The 24,160-nt window shown below is 47.2% G+C and overlaps 1 protein-coding gene across 1 annotated transcript in view; it reads right to left on the reverse strand.

The window, feature by feature from the left end:
* WTIP (WT1 interacting protein) overlaps positions 1 to 24,160 on the reverse strand; it is an 86,490-nt gene that overhangs the window by 43,636 nt on the left and 18,694 nt on the right. The window contains exon 2 of the mRNA XM_055000240.1: positions 10,249 to 10,350. Within this exon, the coding sequence (XP_054856215.1) occupies positions 10,249 to 10,350 (102 nt within the window). The remainder of the gene's footprint in view (positions 1 to 10,248; positions 10,351 to 24,160) is intronic.

Genomic DNA, 24,160 nt, shown 5'->3' on the forward strand with positions numbered 1-24,160 from the left:
CCATCAGGGTTTCTTGTGTAACAGTCTCCACTGATACGACGGCACTCTTTATAGTTATCGGACCACTTTACAGTTGTCCCAAGAGTCTTCCCTGCCTGCATGAGGTTTAGACTGCTCAGGGGCCGGCTAGCAGCAGGCAAAACTATACCAAAGAATCACCATTAACAGTCCCAGTTCTCAGCACCGTGTGTCCTATGTCGCTTCGGACTTTTGGTGACCCTAAGAATGAATAACCTCCAAAATGTCCTATCATTAACAGCCTTGCTCAGGACTTGAAAACTGAAGGCTGTGGCTTCCATTAGAGCCAAGCCATCTCATGTTGGGTCTTCCTTTTTTCCCTATGGCCTTCAACTTTTCCTAGCATTACTGTCTTTTGCAGGGAGTCTTGTTCTCATCATCTGACCATAGCCTCAGTTTGGTCATTTTAAGTTCTGGGGAGAATTCAGGTGTGATTTGATCTAGAACCCACTTATTTGTCTTTTTGGTAGTCCAGGGTATCTGTAAAGCTCTCCTCCAACACCACATTTCAAATTAATCATTTTTCTTCCTGTCAGCTTTCTTCACTGTCCAACTTTCACATCCATTCACAGTAAAGGGGAATACCATAGTATGAATTATCTTGATCTTGGACTCCAGCAACACTTTCTTACACTCAACCATCTTTTCTAGTTCCTTCATGGCTGCCCTTCCAAGCCTCCATCTCTTTCTGATTTTTTTGGTTGCAGTCTCCCTCTTGGTTGAGGGACTGAGCCCAGGAACAGAAAATCTTTTAACAATTTCAATTTCTTCATTGTCAACCTTAAATCTGTATAATTCTGCAGCAATCATTACTGTCTTGGCACCACTCACAAAAAGACACAAAGGGGAAGGGCTCAAAAAGGGTAAAGAGATTTCCTGAACATTATTTATTCGCTAGTAAGGCTCCACAATTAACACAACACCTTCTAGGAGCATCCAGTGCACTTCTTAAGTTACTAAAATCTCAATTATCCGAAGAACCACCCTGTAAAGATAAAGCAGCATTGGCATCATGAAGGGCCACTTCTACACAAAAGTTTTTGCCCTCGTTTTGTGTCATCCACATGCTGCTGGCCCCCATTTATTTGCTTTCTATGTGCCCCCTCCCCACTTTTCTGTGATCTTCCCCAAACCTGGTTTAGTATGATCTTTTGAGAAAGGCATCTTTGCATAATGTGGGGAAACAAAAGCATGTATTTTTGCAGGCACCTCCCCCCCCCTGCCATTGGTCTGCCCCAAAAACTTTAAATCAGTAATTGTCATAGCTTAAGGATGTAGCAGCAATGTGTGACATCAGCAGTCACTCTGTAGAAGACAGCCCCACGTCCAAGGCCACCCTGTGGCAGATGTCAAGTCTGAACAAACAGTATTCCAGTTCACTCAGTTACTCTTTGGGACTAGCCATGGCCATGAGAGTTAGAGCCTGGAGACTGATGAAAGAAATTAATGGCCATGGGCCATTAGATGGGAGCGGAGGGGTAGATTAGACATGCCCAGAGATTTTAACAAAGATAAGCCACAGAGTAGCATTTGCCTTTCTGTTCTGGTGGCTTGCAAACGGGTTACCAGAAGAGCCCAGGGCTTCTATGAGAAGACCGACAATGACAGAGAAGCTTTCCCCATAGACAGCTTGCCCGTCACCGATGCGTCTTTCCTTGCCATTCAGAGCTGTAGGGTTGGGTGTGTTCTGGATGAGCTCTCAATTCACACACGTTAACAATGGGGTGTGCTTGAAGAAGGGAGGGGGGAAGATTCTGAGTCCAGACAGTCTAAACCCTGTGCCAAGCAAAGTGGAATGCTGCTATCTGCATAAATTATGCAAGTGGATAGATTTGCATTGTCTTGGCACGCATTATTCTGATTCTGCTAGTAGCAGGGTGCAAAGAACGAGGCTGTAATTCTGCTCCCAGCAACTGGATATCTTACTCAGCCAACCCTTCCTTCCGAGATTTTTCAGTTGCAATCACTCTTTACCCTTTCAAGCCAGTCTTTGCTACCACTGAGGGGTGTGTGTGTGTGGGGGTGATGTGTGTGCTGGAAATGTGCTCCTTTTCTGAAGATTAAAGCTGAATTCTGCACCTAATATCTCATCTGGTGGTTTGCTGCACCCCTGCAGAATTTCAGGACATATGCAACCCCATCCCATCTTGAACTGAGCATCTTTTCGTAAGGCCCAGAATCCTTTACACCACACAATATTCCATGGCGGAAGGCAGAAAACTGGAGCGGAGGGTTATCTACCTCTTTGACTGAAAGAGAAGCCACCATGTGGAACTGCCCCACAAAATGAGGCATCTGCAGCAAACTGAAGCGTTCTCCGTTCGCCAACCCTTCTGCTAATCTCCTTCCACAGAGACAAAGGTTGGCGGTTTGGGCATTGAGCAGAGACAGTTTCAGAAAGGCGTGGGGGAGGGAGAGGGGAAAAATTGGTGCCAACATTCCTCTGAAAAGAAGATCCTACATCTTGGCAGGAGATGCTTATTTGCAAGCCGCAGCGGTTGTTTGAAATCCAAAATCACCGCACACTGGCTACTGTGAATATGATGAGCTCTCCCTTTCAAAAAAGTTTAATGCCCAGACATGGGACCCCAAGCAGTGCATTCCTTCCGCCCCTGGACTCTTCTCCAGCTTGCAGAAAAGCAGGATCAGACCCAAAACAGGCACTTCGCTTTATGCAAAGACTCCAGCGGCTACCCTCTAGTGAGAACGCGCACACGCTATTTAAAAACATAACACTCCCCCCGCCCCCCAAGCTACAGCTTCATCTGATAGGCCAGAGAGACTGAAAAGATCTTTTGTTCCGGAGGGCAAGAACTTCTGGCTGGTGTATAAGTTATACAAACACACTCACATTTTCTAGGCTAAAATTGTCCACATTCCAGTCGCACAGCGCATCAAAAGACGCGAGAGTATTTCAGAAGTCTCCATTGCTGCCCAATAAAGACAGAGCTGAAAGCAAAATGTCCATTTAAAACGAAAGACAAAGACCACCACCCCCAGCAGCTGAACCCTAGGAATAATTTTACAATTGCCGGTCACAAACCACCAAGTTTTTGTTTTGTTTTTTGCAAAAGTCCCTACAAATGGAAATGCATTGCAAGAAAGAAATGCAGGCAACTCCCCTAAATTTCTTGCAGTGGAAGAACATATGCCAATATTTGCAAGGAACCTTTCAAAAGAAGAGATGTAGAAAGTTAGCCAAGTCAAAACAAAATCTTCCAGCGCTTTTTTTTTTTTGGTGTTTTTGAGTCGGCTGCGTGTACTTTGTTACTGCAACTATTAGGATGCAAATCTCAAAATGTACAAGCCTCTACTTGGCCAACATACACAAAAACCAGCAGACATTGTCCTCGCGGAATAAAAGGCTTGCTGCTAAAATAGCAGGAGCTCTACGTAAATAAGCAACATTCTTTGGAGCTGAGGTCACTGACTTGCTTCTATTCTGTTTCACCCCAGTCTGGGATTTGACCATTTAAGCAGGGGAGAGGAGCCCTCCCCACCCCCCACAGCACACACTGAAGAATGCAGGGGGGGGGGGTTATTTGAAATTTAAGCCCTATTTCAAAAGGTGTTTTTTTAAAGTAAAGTTATATCTTAGGAAGATAGTATGCAGGATTTGGTCATAAACAGGTTGTGAAAATAGTTGCTCACAGCATCTGTTGAAGGAGACCCTTAGAGAGAGAGAGAGAGAGAGAGAGAGAGAGAGAGAGAGAGAGAGAGAGAGAGAGAGAGAGAGAGAGAGAGAGAGAAATAAGGTTTACAAATTAAAATTGCTCCAAGTTATAAACTAACGTTACTAAGTAGGATTTGTGCATGCCTCATTCCATTAGGTGCACAGTTCAGCTTCTTGTAAGAGTTCGTTTTCATTTTAAGGGGATTTAGGCAATGTATCTAGTCCTCAAACAGGCATAGATATGATGGTTGTTGTGGGTTTTCCGGGCTGTATTGCCGTGGTCTTGGCATTGTAGTTCCTGACGTTTCGCCAGCAGCTGTGGCTGGCATCTTCAGAGGTGTAGCACCAAAAGACAGAGATCTCTCAGTGTCACAGTGTGGAAAAGAAGTTGGCAGGTAATTTATATCTACTCAGGAAGGTGGATTTGGGCTGAGTCATCCTGTTAAGAGTTTCCCAGGGTGTGGAATGCTAATGGAGGGAGGCTTCACTGTGTCCTGAGGAGGTTCTTTTGCACAGACATGCTTGGAACTGGGTTTGCTGAATCTCTGAAGCCACAGTGGGTGGCTGAGTCAGAGATCCAAGGGCAGAGGAATGGCGTTTGTTTTTGAATTTACAACCGTGAAATAAAATCTTGCCTCTGCTCAATGCATGTTCAGGATACACGCTGAGGAACCAACCCTACATGGGGAATTGGTAGGGTTCCCAGGTGCCCGCTGGTGGTGGGCAAACTCCCGGGGATTTGCCCCCTTGTCCACCGATCGCCCCGTGATCAGCAGGAGGGGGCAAACTCCTCGAGCTCGCCTGCTACTAGCAGGCACCTCAGGAGCGCGTGCCGCGTGCATGCTCCCACCCGGTGCAGTGACATCACCGCACTGGACACAGGGGACCCGATTTGGGTCCCAAATCGGCTGAATCAGAACCGTGTGGAGGGTGGGAGCGCTCCCACGGCCAGCGTGACGTCACTTACAGAAGTGACGCCACCATGCACATGGTGTAGTGACATCACTTCTAGAAGTGATGTCATCACGCCACTGCCGGAGCATGCGAGTGCAAAGCATGCACGCAAAGATTTAAATAGGAGCTGGGAAGCCTGATTCCCCCCTTCACATACACGCAATGCATTTATGTTCTCCAATAATTCTATAATTCTCACAACCACTGCAAGAGAACATTCTTTGGTGGTTAACAAAATCTCCTCTCTGGATGTAGGAACATTATTTATATGATCGCCAAACTGGGAAGCTTTGTTAGGGTGCAGATTTATATTCTGCACCCAGTTAATCAGTGATGTGAAAAACTTGGTTCTGTAACTCAGGTATGTTTCTAATACTGTGCTTGAAAGTCAAACTTAAGAAAGTAACTCAAAAGCAGCCGTGCTGGATCAGACCAGTGGTGCATCTACTCCAGCGCCCTGTTTTACAGAGTGGTCAACCAGTTATTCTGGAGGGCCAACCAACAGGACAATACTGCTTCCTGGCACTGGTATTGACAGGTTCCCTCCCTTTGGACTTGGCTGTTCTTTTTTAGTCACCACGGCTAGTTAGTCCTTGAGGGACCCATCCTCCATGAATGTGTCTAATCCCCTAATGGAGTAGTCTATGCTCTTCTATCACAGCATCTACTGGCAACTTAATGACTAATGGAGTGTGTACCTTGCTCAGATAGATGTTGTGGCTGTGGCTCAGGTGCTACTGAAATCTGTAAGTGTTGTTCTATTTGAATATTCTTGGTACAGCAAGGTGAGAAAGAAGTGGATCGAACCCTTGGTTTTACAATGGACAGATTCTACGGCAGATATTTTACTTCCTAAATTATTAGCAGATCCAAGAGTAGAAAATTTACTTGTTTTAGCTAAACTTACAGTTCAGGCCGTAAGAATTCGGGCAACTTAAGGGAAGTAAGCTTTTTTGTAGCTTATGTTTTGACCTTCTCTGGCCTGAATTCTTCCTTTCTTCCTCATATTCCCAGTTACATTTGAAAGAAAGAAAGAAAGAAAGAAAGAAAGAAAGAAAGAAAGAAAGAAAGAAAGAAAGAAAGAAAGAAAGACTGACTGACTGACTGACTGACTGACTGACTGATGGAGCGAAGTCCTTCCTTTTGTCCATCCTGAATCTCTAAATGAAAATAATGCAAGTCTCCACAACCACACAAGCTACTTATTTTTTAAAAAGAACAAATAAGTAGGTGTTCTCAGGGAACTAAATACTACAGCCAAAGGCACATTATGTACTTTTTCTGTGCTCCCATAGGCTGCTGATTTATATCAGCAGCCTGACTAGCCCAGCTTAAACGGAGCTCACCAAGAGCTAGGAAGCTAAGCAGGTGGACCACAGTTAGCAGGGCGTTTTTTCCGGGAAAAGAGGTGGTGGAACTCAGTGGGTTGCCCTCCGAAAAAATGGTCACATGGCTGATGGCCCCGCCCCCTGATCTCCAAACAGAGGGGAGTTGAGATTGCCCTCCGCGCCGCCAAGGATGTAGCCCACTGGACTAGTCAGCCTTTTCCTCTATCACATAGAGTCTTTCTACACGAGACATCTGACATGTGAAGAACACGTGTCGGAAGATGCAATGTTAGCTGGGAAGGATAGTTTAAAAAGACAGAGCTAGTGGCAGGGCAAAGGCTTTGCTATAAGTTGGACCTGTGCGAAGAGGCTGTGAAATGCCAGAAGGGAAACTTTAGCCCTTTATGACCTCTCCAGGTCCAAGCCTGGCTCTGGAAGGCAGCTCCAGCCCATTTCCATTCCTCGCTGCCCTCAGGTTGCAAATCAATCCCATACAGTTTTAGACTGGAGAGGTGAAACTGACAGAGCCTTTGGGGAGGCGAAGATGAAATTAGCAAACCCTCTGAGGAGCAATCTCTGCTGGCTCTGTCTTTTTAAACTACGCTTCCTGGCTAACACTGAATCTCCCCACATACCTGACAAATACACGCTGAGGCGTCTCGTGTAGAGAAACTCACAGATGAATTATCATAAACATGTGCAAGTGTGCACAGGCTGTTCACACATGTCTTTTTTTGTAGCAGGTTTTAATCTTCACTAGGAAAGTTGCAGTGTCTGTGCCACATGAAGGTCAGTGCAAGGGTCACCCTCTCTCACTGTGTGCGTTGGCCAGAGGAGAATCAGTCACAAAGTGTGTACAGAACAAGAGTCCAGAACTCATTTATGAAGAAAGCAAATACTGAGGAGGACACAGCTCATCAACCGGTGGGTCTGAAAGGCATTGTTTTCTGGTGAGGGAGCAATGTGAAGTTTGTCCCCCACCCCACCAATAAAGGACACGTGTATACTCAGGAGGGATGCTTTACAAGAAAGGGGGAGGAGAGCAAGCAGTTGCAGATTCCCCTCCAAATAAACCTGCATAACACCCCCCACAAGGTCCCTAATGCATGCAACCCAACCCCCAGGTAGTTGTTTCATAAACTGAAGGTTTTAAGGAAGCACATCAGATGAAGAACTGGTTGGTTAGGTGATCCCTCTGGCACATAGCCTGGGCCTGAAGATAACAGCTTCCTCAAAATGTTGTATTTTGCAGAAGCAAGGAAAGGCTGAGTAGAATCTGTGGGAAAGGTTTCCGGGCTGGGAGGAGGCAGGGGAGATTTATGCTGGCAGGACCATTTCCACCGTGGTCACCGCTGCAGACTGAGATTGTGTTCCTGAACACAGATATGCAAGAAACCCAGCTTTGTGCAATTAACTAGGGGTATGCACTGAAAAAAATTCCATTTCAGTTTCAGATCCAGGGTTTCCAAAGGAACTATGTACCATTATTGTTTTTTTCCAGGTGGGGCATTGCCTGCTCAGATCTAATCCATTTGGTTCTTTTCGTTATTATGAGTTTCAGCCCCCTTCTTTGCAATACGGGAAACTGGCTGGCAAAGGGGGAGCAGGGTGGTGACCGCATTAAAAACAATCCTGCTTTATGCTCATTTTTTCTTTTTCTACAGTGCCAAGAAATTATCTCCTTCCATCCTGCTGTTTTCTGTTGGTGCCATGCTCCCTTGGGCTTTGCAGTTTCCTTTCCACAAGGAGGGGGTGTTCTCACTTGAAGCGCCACCGATCTACATCGCCCAAGCACAGGCAAGCAGGCAGCATGACTGTCTGAACCCTACCCCGCCGAAACAGACCCATGTTTTTTCCGTAAGCTTTTCTTTGGCTGTGGGCAGGCAAGATTATTTTTGAAAGGGAAGAATAGGCCACTGTCTAGCAGCATCAGGGGGAAGCAATCCTAAACAGGTCTACTCAGGTGTAAGCCCCATGTTATTCAACACTGCTTACTCCCAGGGAAGTGTCTTTAGAATTGCAGCCTATGATGGAAGCCTTCCGGGGCTTTCATCAAGTTTGACTGATTGAACAGACCACTTGCCCCTGCCCAGCAGCCCTTTTCCTCACAGCGGCCATCCATCCAAGTGCCCTGATGGGAGTGGGGGGAGACAAACCAGTGCCGGGGTAGCGCTGCAAAACAAAGCAATATGCGACCCCTAAACAGGTCTACTCAGATGTAAGCCCCATGTTAATCAATAGTTCTTAGTCCCAGGGAAATGTCTTTAGAATTGCAGCCTATGATTGAAATCTGCACATTCCCCCTTCCAAATGTTTCCAAAGCTGACAGGCAGGGAGAGGTCTCCCTTTGCACAAACCCAATCGACAGAGAGACAATGCCATTGCCCGGGCAGTGATGGGGAAAAAACTGATGCACTCACTTGCACACACTCCTCTATCCTGCCAACAATTAATAACGTAAGAGCGTTCCCCCCTTGGGATCCAATTGGTGAATGCCATTAGGAAAAACAAGATGCTGCCGTGCATGCCCAGTACCTGCCGGCTGCTGCCACTGTGAAGTAAGAACCGAAACGAAACACATGAACGTTTTGGTGGGAGGGAATCGTTATAATGTAACAGGATTTAGTTCACCGTTTTGGAAGCTGCTTTAATGAAACAAAACAGTGATTTCTAGGTGCATTTCTAGCTTGTTTGTTTTGTTTTGTTTTGCACACCCCGACAATTAGTCTCTCTCGGTTGCTGCCTACATGCTATCAAACTCTTGATATTACTTCCTCATGTCACGCAAGGATGCAACGCTGTCCAACGAAATAAAGCGGATATCAGAGACCTCCGTTCCACCGTAATGCCACTTGGAGCCAGAAGCAACAAGGCAGTGACTCATAGTGCCAACCTCCAGGTAGGGTCAGGAGTTTTCCCAGAATTGCAACAGATCTCCATGCTATAGAGATCAGCTCCCCTGGAGAAAATGGCAGCATTGGAAGGTGAACTCTATGGTATCACATATCTGCTGAGCTCTCTCCTCCCCCCTGGCACTACCTCCCAAATGTTTAGGAATTTCTTAAGCCAGAAGGGGCAACCCTAGCAGGGACAGCAAGATCTGTCACAACTGAGCAGCCAGGATTGGCCCAAGGCACTTTGGATGCCTGAGGACAGAGAGCCAAAATGGCACCCCCACCCATTCTCATGGACACAGAAGCTCTCTTGTGCAAGCCAGGGGTCATTTCGTAGAAAAAGAACTGCAGGAACTCAATAGCACAACTCATTAGCATATGCCACACCCCCTGACATCACCGGAAGTGTGTCAGAAGGCAACACCCACCCCCTCAGGCCCCTTTCCCCCAAAATCTTTAGGTATTTCCTGAAAATAAAGCAGAATGAACCCAAAGCAGCTTACCCTCCTCTGGAGAGCCAGCTCCAGCAGCCCGGCTTGCACTCACTCACTCACGAGTCACGAATGAAAATAAAGCAGCAGAATGAATTCAAAGCAGCTTACCCTCCTCTGCAGAGCCCTCACCGCTTGCAGGCCTGGAGGATGGGCCATGCAGCCAGCCCCCCCCCAGCATGGCCAGGGCCCCCCCACGCTGCCGCCCCCCCTCTCCAAATGAGCCCTGGTGCAAGCTTTACTGAAACAAATGAGAGCTGCTCAAACATGAAGTCATTCCTTTTAGGTCACAGGAGAGGGTGCCTTCAAGCCAGGTATGCCCATCTCCTCCTCTGCTGCCATTAACAGCCCTAATCTGCTGCCTGCCATCGTTGCCTTGCCTGGCCTTATGGCAGGACTCCCCCTTTAGCTTTATGCCAAAAGTCTGCAGTGCCCTCTTCCCTTGTGGCAGTAACCAGGAAAGAACAATAACATACAAATGCATGAGGCTACCCTCATAATCATCGTCTCTCCAGCCCTGGTGCCTGCAGGCCTTCACCTAGGATAAAACCGGGAACCTCTATCATGCAAAATTAGGCAGCCATTCACTGTACTTCCCTTTTCTTTTCTGGCCTAGCCCAAGTCCGTTGCTACTCCACCATGGCAAAATCCAGAGGTACATTTCTTGCAATGTCACAAGGGGTTGTTGGGGCGGAAGTTACAGGACTTGTGATATCTGGGAGTTGCACCCTCTTAAAACAATGGCCTTCAACAGGCCACCGTCCAGCTTTACCGTTCAGCATGCATGCAAGGTGAGACAGGTGACAAAGCACCTTTGTTCTCTACAGAGAAGGTTCTTCCCAAAGGCAGCCCCTCCCCGCAAGGCAGGTCCATAGTCGCTTCCAACTTACCGCAAGAGCAGCATGTAAAGCAGTTGGTGTGATAAAGGTTCCCCATAGCTTGGCAAGCTTGGCTGGCCCCATAGACCCCCTTTCCACACTTGATACAAATGCCTACAGAGAAGGGAGAGAAGGAACGTTAGAGCCTGCCAAAGTTTCAACAAGCAGCTGTTAAGCCCCTAAACTATAGGTGCACACAGTGGCCTATAATTCAGTTCTTATTTTAGCAAACGTCTGTATTCCTGCTCAAAATGTAACTTGCAAGTCGCAGGCATGAAAGTCAGCACTAGGGATCAAGCTAAAGCAGCGTTTTTTAAACTGGAGTTTGTAATAATAGAGAGAGGGTCCTTCTTGGTCCGTCCAACCCTGGTAAAAACAGAGCCTGCTTAGCTTTCTTCGAACAGGGGGCAGGGACTCTCCTTCTCAGGGGAAGGGGATGGCATCTGCTTCTCCAACTTTCAAAGGGCGGGGAGATCATGTTAGCTGCCACCACTGCCTGCAGACACCTTGCTTCCAGATGCCCCAGGAGCAGCAGCCAGAAAACACACGGACTGGGCCAGAAATAACTATGACGACGATGTTAGGATGGTACCTCCTTGGTGCCCCTCAACAGATTGGAGTTCTTGGTGCTGAGCTATTTGATCACGGCAAGCCAAATGGAACCAGTTCCCACCCTATTTTCCAATGCAAAAGACTTCAAAACAGAGAAAATGTTTCATTCTGTAGCCACGGCAAGTTAACAGCGGTTGTAATGTGTACAAGCAGCCTCTAGGGGGCAGCTTTCTGCTTTGCGGGCTCTTCCTTCTTGGCCCTTCAGGGCTCCTTTAGCAAACTGATGAATGCTGAGGCTGGACCAAGAGGCTGACTCAAACGCAGGCTGAGCCAGAGTGAGAGCTGGAAAAAACCCTGTTATCCTACTACATAATTCTCTTAGCGTCTTTCCAACGGCGCACATTTATCCTGGTGCGCCTGTGCAGGCGCACCAGGATAAAAAGGGCGCCATGGAACGCCGCCTCTGGAGGGCGCCGCTTGTGGTGGAGGGCCGGGTGAGTGTGCCCGGCCCACTGCCTCAGGGCTTTGTAGTCCAGTTGGAGGAGGAGGAGGGCGGCGGGGGCGGGAGAAGGGCTGCGCACCTGCAATCCCCGGTGGAGCTGCAGCGGGGGCGAAGCGCCTGCTGCCTTCCGACCCCTGCCAGAGCCACACCGCGCTGCTTTCAGCAGAGATGGGGCGAGAGGGTGGGGGCAAAGCACCCACTGCCCCGTCAGCCCCACCGGAGCCGGGCCACAGCTCTCTCCGTGGAGCCAGGGTGATGGGAGCGACACGGCCCAGCTCCGGCGGGACTCACAGGGCAGTGGGCGCTTCATCCCGCAGCCCCGTTGCCCCAGCTCCGCCCAGCGGGAGGAGGAGAGTGGCATGCTGGCAAGCGCCGGTGGAGCCGGGGTGAGGGCGAGGCGCCCCCCTTGCCCCCCTACCTGCCATCCCTCCCCAAATCTCTCCTGCCTGCCTGCCCTTCCCAGACCCCCCTGCCTGCCTGCCAACCCTTCTCAACTCCCACCCCCCGCCAGCCCTCCCCAGCCCCAGCTTTCTAGAGCCTGTTGTATTTATTTGCACAACGGGCTGTTTCTAGTTTGTATATAAAGCTGGCGTGTCTTGGTGATCAAGATAAAACAGCAGTGAATAGCGGTTTTTAACTGAATACCAGAAGTTCATGTTTCGTGCGAGGCTGGACTTTTTTTCTTTTCCTAGGAGCACCTCTGAAAGTTTTTGCAAGCCCCTCCCCACTCGGCTCAGGGACTTTCAAGCTGTGAACTGCAGCTACCTTCTGAGGGCTCCCCACATAGGCAGGGCTGCCAGGTCACTCTGCCCTCCTGGTGGGAGGGGGGAACCGGGCGCTTACCTCACGTCACTCGTGTGATCATTCTTTGCGCTTATGTGCTCTGGGGCTGGCACAATGACGTCACTTCCAAAAGTGACGTCATCACACCGGCTGTGGGGATGCTCCTGTGCTGAATCAGCCCCGCACAGAGCACAGGAGTGCTCCCGCAGCCAGTGTGACGTCACTTCTGGAAGTGATGTCGCCACATCCCACCCACCCACCCCCAAAGCATGCATACCGTGTGTTTCCCAGATGTCTGCTGGTGGTAGGCAACCTCGGGGGGGGGGGCTTGCCACCTCCCACCAATCACTGGCAGATCAGCGGGTGAGGGGACACATCCCCAGGACTTTGCCTGCCACAGGTGGGCACCTGGGAACCCAATTCATAGGCCAAGTACAGGTAACACTCATATTTCCCTTAAACCCGTGCCTGATGTGTATGCAGTTGATGTGGGTCTCCCTATGTCATTCCGAGGACACAAGTGGATGGAAGTCTCCATGAAGCACATACAGACTGCTGCATGCGCTTGGAAAAGGGTTTGTCCAGTACGTGGCATGCGCCATTGAGGGAGGAGAGAAGGGTTCGGGGACTCAAGGATTCTGAAGTCTGAGAACAGCTTGGTCAGAGCTCTGTTATTTAAACAGGGTCATCTAGGCATACGGTTCTCTTACAAACTGAGAGGACCCGGCCCCAAGGAGCGTGCAATCTGGGGCTGCTTCCATAAGGTTCTGCGTTTTGCATCCACTGCCACTACAACCACCAAAGCATTTGTGATGGAAGTGGAGCATCCACAGAGGAGTTTTCTGCATATTTTCATCCACCAGCCACCATTTCCCAGCCAAGCCTGATCTCATCAGATCTCAGAGGCTCTGTAGGTTTGGTGTCGGTTAGTACTGGGATGGGAGACCACCAAGGAAGTCCAGGGTCGCTATGCGGAGGCAGGCAATGGCAAACCACCTCTGTCAGTCTCTGGCCTTGAAAATCCCAGCAGGGATTGCCGTAAGTTGGCTGGCTGTGACTTGATGGCACTTTACACTCACACACGTAATTAATATCGCAAGTACTGATTTTTTTTCCCAAAAGCTCTTAAATGCCATATGGTAGCACAGGAGAGAAAACAATGGCTGTGAGGGGCTGACAGAAGGGAAACAGCACTAATTCAGGCGGGACCTTCAAAAATGCAAATGCTCCTCTCCAGATGGTATGCTAAAAGCTGAGCTTCTTTAGGAAGGAGCACAGGAAAACCAGGTTTGAGAAAGAGCATGCCTGGCAGGTGGTAAACCTAGAAAATGAATGATTATTGTGCAGATGTTCCCCAAAACAGCTCCAGCTTGAAAGCCAAGGTGGGAAATAAAGTCCCTGTGGAAACAGCTTAAATTTCAATAGCGGGTAAAGGAACAACCGGGGCGGGAGGGCGAGCAAGAAGAAGACGAATCTGAGGAAATGCAGTTGCACGTGCTTAGTCCATTTCAACAGAAGCAACGGATCATACCACAGATAGCATGGGAAAGGTAGTTTCCAAAAGGGATTTGAAGAGAGCACGATGAGGCAATGTTGGAGTTGCGCCTTCTTAAGAGGAAGTTCAAAGCAGAAAGTGGTTGAGATGGGTAGAGCCCGGAAGGGAAAAGCTTGGGGGCATTTAAGGAGAAATGGTTATAGACAGGGGTATAACAGGAAATAAGGCAGAAGGACAGGGTGGGAAGCTTGGAAGGGAAGGAGGAGGGGGGTGCACTGAGGATGACTAAAGGGATGTGATGAAAAGCGCCACGAGATGGGTGCGGCAGAGAGAAGGCAAGTGATTTTGATGTTCCGCCCCTACGAAAGCAAGCTTCTCAAATTCAGGCTTCATTTTTTCCAAGGTGAACAGGCAATCTGCAGGCTAGCAGAAGTAACCCTAAGCAGGTCTACTCAGAAGTAAGTCCCCTTTTCTGCAATGGCGTTTACTCCCAAGAATGCACACTTAGGACTGCAGCCACAGTCCCATAGATCCCCCCATGCAAACCACCAAGGAAATGCCACCCCGTCTTTGCACCAGAGCCCTCCACGCCGAAGTCTCAGCACAGCTCTGCCCCGACGAAAAGCTTTTGCCCCATTAACCAACCAAGTTTATTTTTGGAAATTCAAACAATTCTTTCAGAGTCCTTTGGCACCTCACCACCACCACCATCTGCCTCCTTTCAGAATCCAAGCGCATTGGTGCCTGGCTAGCTGCCGCTGATATTTCAAGCCAGCAGAAGCAGCCCCTTTGCTTGTCCTGTTTCCATTCCAAGGATGGCAAAAGTCCATTTCCTAATGAAACGTCCTGTCTTTGGAGATCTCATTCACAAACACAGCAAAGATAATGCCTCTGCTGCAAATGGAGTCTCCTGGGAAACGCAGCAGCATGCAAAAAGCAGAGCCCAGTAGCACCTTTAAGACTAACCAACTTTGTTGTAGCATACCCTTTTGAGAGCCATAGCTCTCTTCGGCAGATGCGTCGTCAGCTTTCAAGAACCACAGCTCTCTTCGTCAGATGCATCATCAGCTTTCAAGAACCACAGCGCTCTTCGTCAGATGCATTGTCAGCTTTTGAGAACCACAGCTCTCTTCGTCAGAAGAGAAGCTGTGGTTCTCGAAAGCATATGCTACAATAAAGTTGGTTAGTCTTAAAGGTGCTCCTGGACTCTTTTAAAGGCCTGTTCACTCCCTCACCCCGCCCTCAGGAACATGTGAATGTTAACATCCCCAGATGAATTCTGTGAATATATGTGTGCAGAGAGATATCAGCATTCACTCAAGTTACGTTTAATAAATGTTTTTAAACTATTGGGGTGTCCAGATTTCTCCTCTGGACAGTGATCAGGTATAACACCAAGTGCCTCAAACAGTAAATCTGAATCTGGTTAGAATAGTTAGCTAGATAGTTGAAAGATAAAAGATAAAAATCCCTTTCATCTTCTCTTTGGGCCATTTCCATAAGGCTTATTAGCCACAGGTTCATTGCTTCAGGGAAGTGTCCCCCCCCCCTCCCTTCCCCACAGCTTCTTGGTACATTCACGCACCTCCAAAGGGTTCTCTGGCCTTTCTGCAATCTTACCCAAACCTGCTTTGCTCCGAATTTTGAGAAATACCACAGCAAAGCCTGAATGGCTGCTGTGCAGGTGGGAAAATTTGGATTTTCTGGCCCACGCGGCTGCCACTTCTCCTGCCCCATCCCCGTTGCTGGGGGACTGTTGTAGTGGTTGTTTCAATTGGCAAATGAATATTGTTATATTAATATAACATTACAACCAGGGCTTTTTTTCAGGGGGAACGCGGGGGAACGGAGTTCCGGAACCTCTTGAAAATGGTCACATGGCTGGTGGCCCCGCCCCCTGATCTCCAGACAGAGGGGAGTTGAGATGGCGCAATCTCAACTCCCCTGTCTGGAGATCGGGGGCGGAGCCACGAGCCATGTGACCATTTTCTCCGAGGACAACCCACTGAGTTCCACCGCCTCTTTTCCCAGAAAAAAAGCCCTGGTTACAACACTCCACGAATCTTGTTCTGTGAATTCCCAGCATTCGAAAGGGGGCAAGCTTACACAAGGACAGTCTATTAGGAAAGCAGAGGCCACCAGGATCAACGACTCTGATTAAATTTCTACCCAGATTTTCAAATATTTGCATTAAAAGGGTTCTTGAAGACCATTCAAATATAATAAATGTCAACTCTCGCATGTAAGTCTTCAGTCAGTCGGTCCTCAAACGTCTGTTTCAATGTTTTAATTGCTGTTTCCCAACAGCCAGTGCAGTGTAGTGGTTAAAATGCCTGCTTAAGACGTCTGGGTTCGAAGCCACGACCTTCACCGGGTGACCTTGAGCCATCACTCTGGCTCTCAGCCTGACCTACCTCACAAGGCTGTTGTGAGAATACACAGGAGGAGGGCAGGCCTAGGTAAGCTGCCCCAACCTCATTAAAGGAAAGATGGGGACTAAAAATAGATGCCGACAGAAGAGTGCCCACAGCCATTTGATTACAGGAAACCCACAAGTGAAACACTGCCACTTTAAAAAAGGCTTTTAAAAAGCCACTTTTTAAAACAAGAGCTTTCAAGTTAGCAGGGAAGATAATGAACAGGGAACAGCAACTGAGCATTTCCCCCCAGTCATTTTTGGCTCCTCTGACCTTCTGACTGAGCTCCTACAAAGAAAGACAAATGGGACCTTTAGAAGATATCCACTGTGCTTAAAATCTGTAGCTCTGTGTAGAAACACAAACTCTCAGAACTTGGGTTGCTTCTGTGATTCAGCTGGGCGCATCTCCTTCTGACCATGTTTTAGGAGCTGAAATGATCCAGATCTCTGCATTAGCTGAAAATCTGCACTCTCCCCTGGCTGCCCAGTCAAGAGCTCTGTCTAACTCAAAATCCGGCACACTTCTCCCCACTATCACACACATGGGTGTGATAAAAAGGATCAAACTTATTTTACTTTGCATTTCTAACCATTGCAGAAAACAGCTTACATTCTCCCTCCTCACACACACACCCTCTGCTATTTCCCCCCTTGTCAACATTTTAACTGTAAGCTTCTGGCAGCCTCAACTTATCTTTGTTATTGGTGTTATTCTGTAAGACACTAGTGATGAATAATACTGCATAAATAATCATTTTATTACTAACATATAAATGTCTTGTTCTTGGCATAGCCAAAGGAATAAAATCCAGTGCACACTCAATAAATGGAAACAACTTCACTGTGCAAGTAATCAAAGCAAAACCTTTCATCCTAGACCAGCGGACTCACGATAAGTTCCAATCGCTGATATGGTAAAAGTCAGCTGATAAACCAAGAAAGGTCTCAGGAAAGCAGAAGTCACACCGGTGGAAAGAATGAAGAACTTCCATAGCAAAGATTTAAAATCCCTTCATAAATATCAGACAGTATGTCAGGGTGCCAAGAATACCTTGGAGATACATTATTAAAAATGAAGATTCACAGACAGCATGCATGTTCAAAAGGGGGGGCACAGCCCTTCTGCGGGAACTTCTCCAAAAGAAGGATTTTGATTATTGCCCCCATATAAAATCCACTGAACATGCCAGAAAGCAAGCTAATTTCTCAAGCTTTCTCCCAAGTTAGGACCCCCACCACAGGGGTGGGGTATGTTTTCACAAGCATCTTTTTTCATTAAAAAAAAGTAACCTCAACAGTGTTTTTGTAGTTTAATGCTGAATATATTAAAGGGAAGGCTCTGAAATTTGCTGAGATTCTTAGACACCCCCCCCCCGCAATAAAATATTTTTCTGCACTAAAGGCTGAGGTCCCCATTATATTTCACTATATTGCCCTGACCTGGATAGCCCAGGTGAACCTGATCTTGACAGCCCTCAGAAGCTAAGCAGGGTTGGCCTTGGTTAGTAATTGGACGGGAGACCTCCGACAAAGGCCAGGGTTGCAGAGCCAGGCAATGGGAAACCACCTCTGTTAGTCTCTTGCCATGAAAACCCCACCAGGGGTCGCCATAAGTTAGCTATGACTTGAGGGCGTTCTCTGCCACCAATCAATATATTATTCCCTGGACTGACCGGCTACGGAACATTTCAGAACAGAACTTAAAGATCTTACTGTCAGGTAAGATTTTTTAAAAAGTGTACATGTGATTTAGTCATATTTACTTGTGTAGTTGTAACTCAATTATACAATACTCCGACATATGGCTTGTAGTCTGTTAATAACATCAACAACAATAGCGCTTATATACTGCTCTTCTAGACAGACTAGTGCCCCATCCAGAGCAGTGAACTAGTTAGTGTTATTATTATCTCCACAGTCCAGCAGGGAAGCAGGGCTGAGAGGAGTGGCTGACCCAAGGCCACCTACTAAGCTCATGGCAGCAGTGGGATTTGAACCAGCAGAGTGCTGATTCGCAGCCAAACCACTTAACCACTCTGTTATAGCAGAACTTGGAAAAAAGAAATTGCATGATGTGTGATGAAAAATCACACACTTTTCCATTGTAACTGTGTGATGAAGAATCTTTCTAGCACAGCACGTGAGGGAAATTTCCCTCAGGTGAAAACTGCAGAAATCGGAGTGGTATACTCCGGCCCGTAAGGGCTGTACCACCTCCTAAGTGCAGGTATGAATCAAGCCTTCATGCATAAACTTGCTGCAGATGCTCCTTGGTTTCTCCTATTTGAGGCCAGCCTGCCCGTGGGGCAAACAGTGGCGGGGGGGGGGGGAGGAAGTCAAGACTGCTCATGCTGGCAAAGCGCATTTGCCTCCCGGCCTTACCAAAATTGTTGGGCTAGGAGCAAACCACAGATTTAGAAAAGGCAAACAGACCATTTCATTTATTTACTTCATTTACACCATGTCTATCTCTTCAAGGGGGACCCAAAGCAGTTATCCATCCAACCCTCCAGCATAAACCCACAACTTCAATAAGCCTAAAAGAGGCTGTAATGCAAATCTAGAAAGCTATCTCTATTTGCTCGCCCCGCTCCAGTCATCTCATGTCTGACTCAACGCTGATTTTGGCGGGCTCTTGGAAAATGGATGTGGCTCAGCGACCCCTGCCAGGGGAGTTACAGCAGGCACAGTCTGAACCCGCCTCCCCGGTTTTCCGAGAATGTGCAGATCCTCTGCAGAAAGAGAGAGAGGAGTATGCAAGCCCTTAATTCTTGAGATCAGCCCAGCAAAAAGGTGCATCTCTGGATTTTTTTCCCGTGAAGCAGAGGCAAGCAAAAGGGAGTTTCACTGCATTTTACAATCACTAGGAGTGATTCCGCACATGTTGGATAATGCACTTCCAATCCACTTTATAGATCATTTGGAACGGATTTTTTTGTGTGCAGAACAAAAAATCCACCTCAAACGACTGATAAAGTGCATTGAAAGTGCATTATCCAACGTGTGCGGAATCAGCCTGTAATGATTTCAAGAAATGGGTGCATGTGTCTTTAAATGTTTGGTGAGATAGGTGAAGAGTGGGGGGTGAAAGAGAGAGACGAGTGAGTGATATGATTGGTAGATGACAGAGAGTGGGCGGAGTGAAGGCAGTTTTCAGTTATTGAGGGAGAGAAAAAGATTCAGAGCAGAACCACAAGTGACAAAAGGCACAGGTTGGACACTAGTCAGCTTCCTTCAAGTTTTGATGGGAAATGTAGGCGTCCTGGTCTTGCAGCTTGGCTCTCTGTCTGCTGTCCAATGGACTTTTCAACTGTCACTTGTCCAACATTCCGCCAAGCTGCCTACATTTCCCATCAAAACTTGAGGGAAGCTGACAAGTGTCCAACCTGTGCCTTTTGTCACTTGTGGTTCTGCTCTCAGTTAGGGCAAGAGAGGCGAGCTGTGTGCAGCCTGAGTGTGTTCATGTATTTGTGAGGGAAAGGCAACCTGAGTGGAAGCCTGAACTGAGTGTGTCTGGGAGACTATATATTCACTCTATTTGAAGCAGGCAAACTGAGTGTGCGCCTGAGAGAGAAAGAACTGAGAGTGAAAAGAAAACAGGCTAGCTGTGTGCTGTCTGAGGAGGTCTCTGTGAGAGAAATATAGAGCCTAGAGAAAGAAGCTAACTGTGTGTGAAGCCTTACAAGAGATCTGTGTGAATGAGTTTGGATGAAGCAACTAGAAGAACTAAGAACGACTTTTATGTAACCAATACGCTTCTTAAAAAATAAACTTTTATTTTGTTTGGTTATACCCCAGAGTAGCAGTCATTGTTATCTCCCATTCCTATCCTCAGGGCCACATAGAACCACGAAGGAGCCTGACGCATAAACACGTTACCAAAGGGAAAACTTAAATAAAATATATTGGAATTTAATATTCCTGGTGGCAGCTAACTACCCAGAGGGTGTGAAGGGAAAGATTAAAGCAAAATCCACCCTAAAGAAAGTGAAGATCATAACACAGCCTATGAGACTTAAACCAAATGTTTTTGTAGATTCCAAAAGCGCTGCTCTGAAGCGAGATATAAATTTGACTGCTAAATCAAACATGTTTCTTCTGCAGCAAGCTCCAGAGTCCAATTAATAATTATAATAACAACATTTAATTTATATACCGCCCTTCAGGACAACTTAATGCCCACTCAGAGCAGTTTACAGAGTATGCCAGTACTATCCCCACAACAAAACACCCTGTGAGGTGGGTGGGGCTGAGAGAGCTCTGAGAGAGCTGTGACTGACCCAAGATCACCCAGCTGGCTTCAAGTGGAGGAGTGGGGAATCAAACCCGGCTCTCCAGATTAGAGTCCTGCCACTCTTAACCACTACATCAAATTAGCACTGCTCCCACAAAATGATCATTTATATCAAATTTAACTGTACAAAGGACTTGATGCACTGGTTTGTCTTTAACAAAATCCTGTGAAAAGTCATGTATTCTTGTTTTAAAAACAGGGGACTGAGCTTGAATCTGCAGTTTCCCAAAAGCATGTTTAGAAACGTGTACGAGAGTTCTGTTTTTAAAAAATGTGCCATTGACTTATGAGAGCAACGCAATATCACAGCCAAAGACTTGCACAAGATTGTGGCTCCATTTCCACAAAAAGAAAAAATACGGAAATTACCTGTTTCTCCCATACTTCTCACCCTCCAGTTAGCTACGAGTTCTTCCCACAGATTTTAATCAATCTGGAGAAAATCATTCCAGGTCATGGCAAAGATCCTACACCCCAGAACTTTAAAAGCTAAATTTGCTTGTGCAAATCAAAATGCCACATTAGCATAATTTGCGGTCACAGAAGTCAGGGAACAAAACACAGCCTAAGAGACACAGACAACATGGGCACGTAAAAAAAAAAAATCACATTTTGCGACACAACACTAGAGATGCTAGAGACACCTTCACACTGTTTCCATTACAAAATCCTTGTTTACGTTTCACTTAAAAGAATCAGGCTACGTTTCATGCAATTTTCCATTTCTTAGCGTATATTCCACTTCTTCCACCCTCATTAAAATTTAGCTAGTTTTTAATGACATTTACATGTCAATGAGTGCACAAAACAAACTAAGCAAAATAAAACAAAACTAAGGAAAACAAATCGGGCAAAGCAAAATGGCTCATAACAACATAAAAACATTTGAAATGGCATTGATATGTATATCCTTAAGCAGACGCCATCGGTTTAACCCAGGCGGTTTCATCCATGCTGAGTACAAACTGCCTGGAAAACATTAAAGCCCGTACGGCAAAGAAAATGCAGCTGGAGGTGGGAGGGAAGGTGAGACGACAACATTTCTGTTGATTGCAAGTTGGAAGCGTTTTTCTGTCCGAATCTTACAACAGTCGACCAGTTAGGGTCACAACCAAAGCCTGGCGCTAGTTTGCTTCACAGGGTGCCTGTAGTTTCCACTCTGGACCAAACTACCGACAAACTCGGCAGCTGAATTCACTCTCCCAGGTGGGATACTGGCTTTGTCTTTTCTGCATTGCCTTTAATGCAGCACGGCAATGTTGAAACACTCTCAACCAGTTCCCTGCCATTTTGCTTTGAACGTGCTTCATACCCCGTAAAAATCATTCCCAACTGGGCCGCAGTGAATCAGGTTTGCAAACCCAGAAAGGAAGACAGTCTTGCTAGCATTTTCAGAGGTCAAAAATGGGCAGATATTGGCCCTTGCCCAAGGGGTGCCAGTTTTCCAGAAATGCCAGTTTCCCCAGCCTGCCCCAGAAGCCCGCGGGCTTCCTATTCTGGAAACATTGCAGGGAAATCTGCCAACGCCCTGGGTTGATTGGGATCTGAGTTAGCTACTTGTTTGACATCATCATTGCTATGGCCAGCCCCACCAGGAAACCCCAAAAGCCAGCCAGGCTCCGGCTTCCTCTTCTGGCCCCGAAATGAGCCTTACCCCACAGGAGACAGCTGTGGGGCTCTTCTAGCATGGCCAGGCCATCTGTTGGGGGATAAGAGTAGAGCAGCATTGGAAGTAGAGAAGACAAATGGATTTAAGCTGCTCTCTCCCTGATAGGATGACAGCGGTAAGCGGCTGGAGGCAGATACAAACCTCCCAGGCTCCACGCAGGGAGCAAAACCTGAGAGCTATGGAGGCTCTAACTCCCTCAGGCCCGGAGAAGGAGCAAGGGCTTAGGAAGGCAAGGCAGCATACTGGAGTGTTGTGAACTCCAGCCCTAGAAGGGGCTGAACGAGAGACATTCCCTCCTCCTTCTGCTTCCATACCCCATCACAATAAAGCAAGCCGGCCTTTGCCTGCTTTTTGGTGCAGTGAAAGACTTCATTCCTCCCCAGGTGAGGCCCACACTGTTTATTTAGTATGGGAATAACTTAAGCGTTTGTGTGGAGGGAGGCACATCTTCCAGTCTCCAAATAAATGTACTGGTTATGCTGCGTTCAGGGCTTGAGATGACCACGAAAACCCTACAATACGGGCATGAAAAAGGTCAGGGAAGCCCAAGGACCAGATATAATTGGGGCTCTTGAAAGTCTCAGACACCACCACTCCTGTGTTATTCCAAGAAACGGGACATGCAGAAGGGGGCCGCTTCAGTTCTCAGTGACGCACACTGAACTATACGTGGCAACGCAAGCCGAACACCAAGTTCACCCATACACAAACAAAAGCCTATGATACTAGAATCGTGTGCGCTCTTTCTGGCTGCATATGGCAGATTGTGGAGGATCACGTTCTGGAACAGTTTCCATATTTTAAAGCCTCCCCGCAAACAGAAAGGGGAGAGAAATTTTCTCCTTGCTGTGTCAGATGTCATTTTGCAGGGAGTTTTTTTTTTTAATGAAAAGGAGGATTTCAGTCCAGTGGCACCTTAGAAACAAAATACCTTGTATCCAAAGAAGGGAGCTCTGACTCTCCAATCCCTGAAAATCTCACTGGTCTCTAAGGCGCCACTGGACTCCAGCCCTGCTGCTCCACGGCAGGCCGGCACAGCTACCCGCCTGAAACTTTATGAAAAGGAACATTCAAGGCTGGAATCAATCACCCACAACGTGACGTTTTACCACCTCACCACTATCAAAACAGCCAGCCGATAGATAGCCTCCAAAATTCTCCTCTTGGTTCTATTACTGCCTGCCTTGGCGCAAGCCCGTCTGCTTGTTTCAAGTTCTCACACACTTTCTTTCACCTGGCAAATGGGGAACCGAAATCACGTTAAGATACAAATATGCATCTATCTGTTCACACTAAGAGAATCTTGTATCCAACCAAGTGTCAACAGAAGACGGTTTTTCCCCACGTTCTTCTCCATTCCTACAGGCTCTACCAGCATCTGGGGAAATCATTCCAGAGGTTGTGGGACCCACATGAAGGAACAGCTAGATGGGTTGGAGGTGGAGAGAGTGAGCTTGCCCCCTCCTCTTAATTCTGTCAGCCAAACCACACTGACACAAAAGGGGCCATTTCACTCCCTTCCCCCTTTTTACCGCAGCCCCCTGCCCAGACCAGAGCAGCTGTTCTTCTAGAAAGGTCCCACCACCCCAGGAATGAACTTTTGGGGGGTCAGAAGGGACTGCAGGAACATAGAAAAACACAGGAAAACTCCCCACACTTTCCACTGACGTGTCACTGGACACAAGCCTGAATCAACAATGCGTTTGGTAAAAGGGGCACAAGCTCTCCAAGGCGCACAGAGAAACTACATGTTTCTTTAACTCGTTCCCCCTCCTTCTGAACAACCAGAATGTTTTCCAAAGCAAAAACTCCAGCGAACAGTCAGGCATTCATTAGCAAGTTCCCTAATACCTTTTGCGTTAAGCACCGCCGTTTTCCTTCTGCACCTTGGCTGCGCACTGCATTGCATTCCTTCCTCATTTCATATCCAAGTCAACATTTTAACATATGACTTAGAAAGGTCAGATGTGGCAGCTGTCTTGCTTGAAGTATTTTAAACAGACTGCTAATTAAACAGAGAGCCTTATCCTAGAAGTGACCCAGGTTTGCCTTCCCACCAAACAAAAGAAATTCTTACCTGGAGCTTCATAACATCCAGAGAGAGAGAACAGAAAGAAAGAAAGAAAGAAAGAAAGAAAGAAAGAAAGAAAGAAAGAAAGAAAGAAAGAAAGAAAGAAAGAAAGAAAGAAAGAAAGAAAGAAAGAGACTTC

The sequence above is a fragment of the Eublepharis macularius genome, chromosome 16 (assembly GCF_028583425.1).
Source record: "Eublepharis macularius isolate TG4126 chromosome 16, MPM_Emac_v1.0, whole genome shotgun sequence".
Lineage (NCBI taxonomy): Eukaryota > Metazoa > Chordata > Lepidosauria > Squamata > Eublepharidae > Eublepharis > Eublepharis macularius.